The sequence below is a fragment of the Petaurus breviceps genome, unplaced genomic scaffold (assembly GCF_028583685.1).
Source record: "Petaurus breviceps papuanus isolate PSGF00001 unplaced genomic scaffold, PetGlider_PUasm1.0 187, whole genome shotgun sequence".
Lineage (NCBI taxonomy): Eukaryota > Metazoa > Chordata > Mammalia > Diprotodontia > Petauridae > Petaurus > Petaurus breviceps.
Genome location: NW_027185799.1, coordinates 1,234,710 through 1,243,792, shown reverse-complemented (window position 1 = coordinate 1,243,792; position 9,083 = coordinate 1,234,710). Strand labels below are relative to the sequence as shown.

The 9,083-nt window shown below is 39.8% G+C and overlaps 1 protein-coding gene across 1 annotated transcript in view; it reads right to left on the bottom strand.

Moving 5' to 3' along the window:
- The window catches only part of LOC138163037 (breast cancer anti-estrogen resistance protein 1-like), a 22,734-nt gene extending 19,084 nt beyond the window's left edge, over positions 1-3,650 (bottom strand). The window contains exons 1-2 of the mRNA XM_069090548.1: positions 3,467-3,650; positions 2,864-2,970 (exon numbers count right to left, since the gene is read on the bottom strand). Of these exons, the coding sequence (XP_068946649.1) occupies positions 2,864-2,970; positions 3,467-3,650 (291 nt within the window). The remainder of the gene's footprint in view (positions 1-2,863; positions 2,971-3,466) is intronic.
- Positions 3,651-9,083: the final 5,433 nt, after the last annotated feature.

Sequence of the window (9,083 nt, the reverse complement as noted above, 5' to 3'; positions counted from 1 at the left end):
TAGATAGATAGATAGATAGATAGATAGATAGATAGATAGATAGATAGATAGATAGATGATAGATAGATAGATACATAGATAGATACATAGATAGTTACATAGATACATAGATAACAGATAGATATACACTCTTTTCCTTTTCTTTTCCTTTTTGAAACTATTTTGTTAAATTTGCAAGACTCCAGGGAAATATATCATTAGTAGCCCTCATTGGATATATACACCATCCTTAGCCAACTTCTCATAATTTTTCTATTTTAAACTGTGGTCCAGAAAATATGAAATTATTCTCAAGCATCATCTTCTTAACTTGATACTTACATACTGACTCTCTTATTCTTCCCAAAGTTCTTTGTGATTTTTAACTATGATGAAAATGCCATCTATGTTCCTAAGGTCCTCAGTTTCTTACCTATAATCCTTAGGATAGTTTCTAGGTTCCTTCTACACTACACAGAAGTAACAAGTGCCTGACACTTAGTTGTTGTCCTTTGTTCTCAAAAAGGACCAAAATGACATTACTATACTAAAGTCAAATTTCAGTGAGTCCAACTGTGACTGATCAGAACAACATGAGCTCAGAAGGCTCTCCCACAGGTCTGACACAAATAGACTGTGTGAACACTTGGAGTGGATCCTCTAAATTTGCACAGCCTGTGTTTCTTTTGAGCTGTTTCAATTCTGCTTTGCTCATAGAGCACAGCACGTTCTCTGATGTGGACATGCCATGCTGAGTGGTCCTGTGCCAGTATCTCCCAGGTCACACAATACATTGCAAAATTCTTAAGAGAGACCTTGAAAATATCCTTATATCGCTTCTTCTGACCACTATGTAAACACTTGCCTTTTGTGAGTTCTCCATAAAAGTCTTTTTGGCAAGCATACTTTTTGCATTCGAACAATACCAAACCATCAGAGTTGCACTCTCTTGAATTGAATAAAAGTGAAAACTTCTCAGGTGATATTCCAGAAATCTGAACAGAATTGAAATAAAGTTTCAAAGACTTAGTAACCTGGGCTGGGAATCTAGGACTCTTGCCTTACTTCCATGGTCATAAGTTGAAGTTTTTGCTAAGCTTAGCTAAGCATAGAAGGGGAAAGCACAGGCCCTGCAAATTTAACCATAGGCCCAAATGTTCCAGACTTGTTTCCACTGACCACCATCTGACCTGTACAAATATAAAATTCGAAATCCTGTTGCAGAACTCCAGGCAGGTTACCATGTCCTAAAATCCCCATTATTCATAAAATATTGTCTGCTTTCATATCTAAGTTGATACTTGATGACATATTTTGTCTGTTTTCATTTCCGCTAGACATGTACCTTCTGCTTTTTGATATTACTAACATTTTATCTGCAAATGCCAGCAGATTTTTGTGGTTAAGATTGTGCATCTCAGTTCCTAATTAAAGGGAACAGGACAGAACAAGGGAGGGGGGGAAAGGGGTGGTCTTTTGGGTATATAACCAAGCTTTGCATTTTATATTTTGCCTCTCCTACTAGACTGCCTCGAGTAGCGAGACTGCCCTTCTTGCAAGAAGAAATAATTAAATAAATCCTTCCTGTCTCTACTTGAAGATATCTCTACTTATTTTATTTTGGGCAAGGGTCGTTCTTGTCCCACACACTCTGAAGCAGTTAAATGCTTGGCAATTGCAGCAACAAGCACCCTAGCATACCCAGGATGGCTGCTAGCACAGGTTCTTAGATCTGCTTTTCTAAAGGAAAGCAACTCAAAATGGGTTAACAATCTTACTTTAATAAAACATATATTGTTTACCTAGTTCAGGGGGAAAAGTCAGCACCCTGAACTTCAAAGAATACAAATAGAAGTTGCAAGCAGAAGTCACAAGCAGACAGAGAAACAGATCAGTAGACAGGGCTTCCAGCTGTCTGACCATTATATTCATACCTAGTTAGTTATCAGAGAGGGAAGCACCAACATCTGGGTTTTCAAAGCTGGGGAGCTCAATGGCTGCCTAGAGTCTCATCTGGCCAAATCACACAACTCTTCCCAAAGTGAGCCCCAAAGCAAAACCTCACATCAAAGTATATATAGCCTTCTCCTGAGTCAGAGAATGTCACAACCCTCTTGACCCATTGCCCAATCACAAAGTAACAAGGTGTGGGCATTCCTGAAAAACAAGCCTCCTGCCACAGGCTCCAGGTGACCACACTCAGCCTATTAGGAGGCAGAGAATATTTTCAAATCAGGGAAGGTTCTCAAAGTCACTTAAGCCTATCAAAGGGCCAAGGGGCAGGGAAGATCTTCAGATTCCCATTCCTATAACAGCAGTTTAGTTCAAGAAAGGACCACAGTGTCTGGTATCTTATTCTGCCAGGTGATCTTCAGAATCAATTCAAATGGAAGTGATTCATTTCCTGGTATGGCACTGGTAGCCTGTCCAGATTTCACAGGCATACAACAATGAGGTCAGCACAACAGCTCTGTAGACCTTCAATTTGATAGTCAGTCTAATACCTCTTCTCTCCCATACTTTCCTTTGGAGACTTCCAAACACTAGGCTAGCTCTGGCAATGCAAGTGTCAACCTCATTATCAATGTGTACATCCCTGGAAAGTACACTGCCAAGTAAGTGAACTTATCCACAGCATTCAGAACTTCTCCGTTTGCTGTAACCAAAGGTTCCATATATGGGTGTTGTGGTGGTGGCTGATGGAGCCCCTATGTTTTCTTAGTATTAATTAGGTAGGCCAAAATTAACACAGGCAGCAGAGAATTGGTCCATGCTTTGCTGCATCTCAACTTCAGAGGCTGCATTGAGTGCACAATCATCTGCAAGCAGAAAATCATGCATCATCTTTGGTCTTGATATAGCCTTTTCAAGTTGAAGAATTTACCTTGATGCCGTGCTCATCCTCGTTGAAATCTTTTGACAACATGACTGAAAACATCATGCTAAAAAGCATGGGAGCAAGCACATAGCCTTGTTTCACTCCACTGGCAACTGGGAAAGCACAAGAGCATTGTTCATTATACAGAACACAGGCCAGCATGCCATCATGGAACTGATGTACAATGCTGATGAACTTCTCTGGGAAACCAAATTTTGATATAATTTTCCATAAGCCCTCATAACTGACAGTATCAAAGGCCTGGCATACAATAAGTGCTTAATAAATGTTTATTGAATTGAATCATTAGCTTTGATACATGGTACATTAGGAAGAGTGCTGAACTTTGAGTTCACGGTCCTGAGTTGAAATCCTGACTCTGACCTTCACTAATTGTATGACCTTGGGCAAAGCATTTAACTTCACATCAAAAGTAGAGGTTGGATGACATGATGTCTAAGGTCCCTTCTGGCTTTATATCTATGATATGATGAGGAATGTTTTGTCATATCTGTTTTTATGCCACAGAAGGACAGCATCTATTTCTACTGTTAATATCAGGTCAAAAAAATAGCCTCCCCAGCAAGGAGTCACTCCACCATGACTGACCTCTTCTTTTCCTGATTATTACTAGATAATCTGATGGCACCTTCATTTCTACAACATCACTCCTTATATCACAAGCCCCCTTTTCCTCCTCCCGAGGTCTTATCTCCCCTTCTTCACTGAGTGTCTCATATTTGTTACATTGCTCCCACTTCACAGTCTTTCTTCCTTTGCTCATCCATATCATACTCTTCTACCCACCAACCTACTGACACAGGTCAAGATCCCTTCCTCCTTTCTCAAATGCTCCTCTTGGATTTTACTCTGGAATTGTCCTTACTTTTCAAGGACCACTTCATTCACCCTGATAAGCGGCAGAATAAAGAGGCACTCCTTGAACTCTTCTTATATTCTCTTCAAAGAGGGAAATAGCCTGTGTTTGGATCATGGATAGCAATTACTTGGTGATGGTAGAAAAATAAGCATCACAACCTCTGAGGATGCCACCACAAAATTTACACCATTCGGGTGGCCGGGGTGGGGGGGGGGGTGCGTTATGCACCTACTGGCATGGAGACTGAGGGATTGCTTAAACTCAAGTGTGCTGAGCTGCAGTGGGCTAAGTAGATGTCCACCCTAAAGCTAACACCCTAAAGTAAGTGCAGGGGGCCACCAAGTTGTCTAAGGAGGAGTGGACTAACCTAGATCAGAAATAGAGAGGGTCAAAGCTCCCCTATACAAATCATTAATAATATCAGGCTCATGAATGGCAGCTGAATCTCCACCTTAGATGAGATATGGATAGAGTCTCAATTGCTCTCCATACTTACTGGAAGTGAGATCTCTAGTTGTCTGTTCTTTGTGATTCTTGACATTTTTAATGGAGAATTTCAATTGCGAGCTGCAGCTGTTAGCAGTAGTGGTGGGAAAAAGACTTTGATAGTGACCTGTCATCCTCAGCTTGTTCATTTCTCCAGGATCCACAATATTAAAAAAAAGTTTAATATTTTCCCCTATGATTCTTAAGACCATCTTTGACAGTATGGGTTTAATCATCCTTTAATTGCCTCCTTCTTAGACTTTCTTGTCCTGGCTCTGCCCTTAATCTTTTGTGTGATTTTTGGTGAGTCATTTAACCTCTTTACCCTTCAAATTCTTCATCTGTAATAAAAGGGATAATTATAACTCTTCCACCTACGTGAGAAGGGTGCTAGAGGCCTCAAATAAGAAATGCATATAAAAGTGTTTATAAAACTATAAATTACTTTGCAAATATGAGTTGATGTCAGAGAGAGATCTTTTTTCGTTATCTGGTGTTTACCCTTTTATATGCCTAAATTTGTAAGAAAAGCCTATCAGAAGGTATATGTCAATTCCTAGGGATGATGATGAGCTCATTTAGGCCACTATCAAAGTCATAGGATAATAGATTTAGAGCTGGAAGGCATTTCTAGAGGTCATCTAGAAAGTAATTGATTTATTTGCCTAAGAATACAGGGGTTGTAAATGACTAGGGTTTCATTTGAATTCAGACCCTCCAATTCCAGATCAGGGTTCTTTCCATTGCACTCTGCATGTTCTAAAGATTATGAAACACTGCTTAATCAAACTGTTTAATTCTGCTTTAAAAAGTAACTTTTAATTCATTTCCCTTGACTTATGGTGCTTTGTACCATACATAACTCCCAGGCCAGTGATTTCAGCCTGATTTACAACCTATGCTGGTTCTTCAACTTGTAATATACATTTGGAATTAAAGGCCCCAGATGACATGCTTACAGAGATAGACAGATAGAGAGATGGAGAGACAAACGGACAGACGATAGAAAGACAGACAGATGGACAGATAATAGATAGATGAATAAGACTGACAGAGAGATAGATGGAGGGATAGATAGAAAGAAAGATAGTTTATTTACTTGCACCTTCTAAGTACCAGGCACTATGAGAATGAAAATATAAACAAGAGAGATAGTTTCTGCCTCTAAAGAGCTTATGCTGTCAGCAGGGAAAGACGACACACAAAGGGGAGTTGGCAACATGGTAGGAATGAACTAGCCCGTAGCAAGGTGTGGAAATAGTCCATGAAATAGTATGTGAAGCATCGTATGTGTGATGACTAACTTTGATAGACTGGGCTCCTCTCAGCAATGCAAGGTTAGAAGACAACTCCAAGTGACTCCTGATGGGAAGGGACATCCACATCCAGAGAAAGAACTGCAGAGTCTGAATGCAGACCGAAGCAAACTACCTGCTGACTCTCTTTTGGGTTTCGTTTTGTTTTGTCCCTTCTTTCTCATTGTTCACTCCATTAGTTATAATCCTTCTTTGCAATTGGACTAATGTTTAATGTGAAGGTATTTATAGAACCTATGATTGCATGCTGCCATGGGGGGGAGAAGGGGGAGAAAATTTGAAACTCAAGGGATTGTGGCACTGAATGTTGTAAACTAAAAGTAAATAAATAAACTAAAAAAAGAAACAGTGTGGAGAGAAGGTGTCAAGTTTCCATTTGAGTATTCTCAATGAGCAATCGGTTCCCTCCTGATTCCATCCTCCCACATCGTTGCATGAGGAGAAATAGCTTTCTGCACAGCATTCCTTTGTTTCTTTCCATACAGATCAATCTAAGCAAGAAGCAAGGACTATCTTCACTCTTCCAGCTCTCTTCTTTACACATCTCCAGAAATTCACAGAATCACTGAATCTCAGGCTTGAAAGGGGTCATCTGGTCCAGCTCACACATAAAGAGGCATCCCCTTCACATCATCCCTGGCAAACTACCATCCAGGAACTGCTTTAAAACTTCCATGGAGAGGAAATTCACTCACTGGTGGTACAGTGAATAGACTACTGGGCCTGGAGTCAGGAAGAGCTGAGTTTAAATTTGGGCTCAGACACTTCGTACCTGTGTGATCCTGGGCAAGTCACTTAACCTTTGTTGCCTCAGTTTCCTCACCTGCAAAATGAAGGTGATGATAAGCACCTATCTCCCAGGGTTGTCATGAGGATAAAATGCAATAGTATCTGTAAAGTGCTTAGCAAAGTACCTAGCACATAATAAGCATTATATAAACATTAGTTAGTGTTATTAGCTATTATCACCTCCCAAAGCAGCCATATGTTCTATGTTCAGTTAGCTCTTAATTGTTACAGAGTTTTTCCTTAGAGGGAGCTTAATTCTGCCTCCCTGAAACTTCCACCCAATGCCTCTAGTTTTGTCCATTGTCACCAAACAAATGGGGCAGCTAGGTGGTACAGTGGACAGAGTGCTTGCTCAGAATCAGGAAGACAGGAGTTCAAATCTGACCTCAGATACTAACTAGCTATGTGACCCTAAACAAGTCACTTAACCTTATTTGACTAGATTTTCTCATCTGTAAAATGAGCTACAGAAGGAATGACAAACCAATCCAGTATCTTTGCCAGGAAAACCCCAAGTGAGGTCACAGTCAGACATGACTGGAACAACAAACAACAAACTAAACAAAAGGAGTCTACTCTCTCCTCCATAACACTTGAAATATTTGAAGAAAGCTATGATGTCTACCCAAATTTTCTCTTTTCCACCTTGAACACCCCTCGTTCTTTCAATCCATTGTATGCTGGAGTCTCCTGTCTATACCATCCGGGTCAACCTGCTTTAGACACACACTAGTTTATCAATATCCTTCCAAAGATATGGCCCCTCCAATAGTTACCATTTTCTTTCTGGGTCATCTTTCTCATTCTTATGCATATGAGGTGGAATCTCAGAAATACTTTTAATATGTGTTTCTCTAATTAGTAGTGATTTTGAGTGTTTTTCCATATGGCTATAAATAGCCTAGGTTTCCTCCCTTGAGGACTATCTGTTCATATACTGAGACTATTTATCAATTGGAAAATAGATGAATAAGTTGTAACATATGAATGTGATGGAGTACTATTGTGATGTAAGAAATGAGAAAATGATTTTTAAAAGACACAGGAAGACTTATATGAACTGATACAGAAATGCTAGTTGTTATTATGATTATTTATTTTGTACATTTAAAAACACTTTTCTGAGAAAGGGTACATAAGCTTCATCAGACTGCCAAAAGGGCCCATGACACAAAAATGATCAAGAACCCTTGGGTTTAAAGCTAGGTTTTAATCCTAGCTCAGATGCTTACTTTCTGGGTAACCCGGGCAAATCACTTCATGGATCTGAAACTCTGAGTATAACATAATAATAATTTGTACCTTTTATAAACCTTAAAATGTGAGTTATCCTTTCCAGTTGTTTTCCCAGAGGTGACACATAGTTTTACCGATTTAGTTAATTCTCTTTTACAATGAAGATGGTTTTCACTTGAGTTAATGATTACTGAAAATAGCACCGTTAAAGTTAGATACGGGTAATGTCAGAACAGCTACAAGAGCAGGGCTAGCCTTCCACATATGGGGAGTGGGCAGCTGGCAACATAGTGTGTGATCTGAGGAGTGCTAAAAAGCCCCAATAACCAGAAATGTCTCACCCGTCAGCCTACAATGAAGACTGGAATACTCAGAGTCAGGGAGAAGGGGATTGATAGTAAGAGTGAGAGGGAAGTTCAGGTAGTAAAGGCAAACAGCCTATCCTGTGATTTACTATATGGCAGGAGCCAGAGGGTGGGAGCGTAGCCTATGACTCCACTGAGAATGTAAACTCACTCAAATAAATGGAGAAAAAATAAAAAGCTCTTACTATTCCATGGGAGAACATGAACATGATGCTGGACTGTCCCTGGCCTTCCTTGTTCTGCTTCTGTATAATATATGACCTGGCCTGGGATTGGTGTGGAGAATTTCTGTTCAATCCTGTTGCCACCCAGGAAAGTCAATCTCATGACTTCTTTAAACAATTTAACCTAAGAAACCCTAATAAATAAATAAATATTTATTTCCATGCTGGCATGGGCAGCCCCTCTTTCTTTGGTATCTCAGTATTCTCTCAGAAGGTTCACCACCCTACAATTAGCACAATCAGGATGGAACAGATCTTATGTACTTATAATTGGCATAGTCCTCAGGATAGTCTACCCCCTCTCAATCTTGTGTCCTTTCAATTAGGATAGTCAGCAGGATACCAAAGAAGGGCTTAGGGAGAAAGATCTTATCTAGGGGCAATCTCACATTCTTAGAGGGAAGTGTAGCTTGTATGCTAGATGCTTGCCCTGGGCCCAGGAGACATGCTTCCATGGGGGGCTCCTGAGGGGGGAGCAGGAATCTCCACGTTGATCACTCATGTGTGGAGGGGTAGCTGGTCAGCCAGGAGCAATGGTTTGTGCTGCTTGATGAAAGGAATTGAGTTTGATTGAAACATCTAATTAGATACTAATGGAATATTACAAACTAAAGTTAAGTACTGATCAATTTAAAAATAGCTTTTTAAATTGATGTGTCTTGAAACTGGAAATTTTTCTGTTAATTATATTAAACTCCTACCCATTTTTGTAGTAGATTATGTTCAATCTGAATTTTAAGAACTGTCTTTCCTCCCTATAAAAAGAGAAACTTATTTAAGGTGGCAGGAGAACAAGCCCAAGTCCTTTTGAGAACTCCCAGATAGATGAACTACAATAGCTTGGGAAAAATTCTATCAGACAGATCCATTATTGAGTGATAAGACTTGGTAAAGACTGGAAAATTAGGGGGAAAGGTGGAAAAAATGATA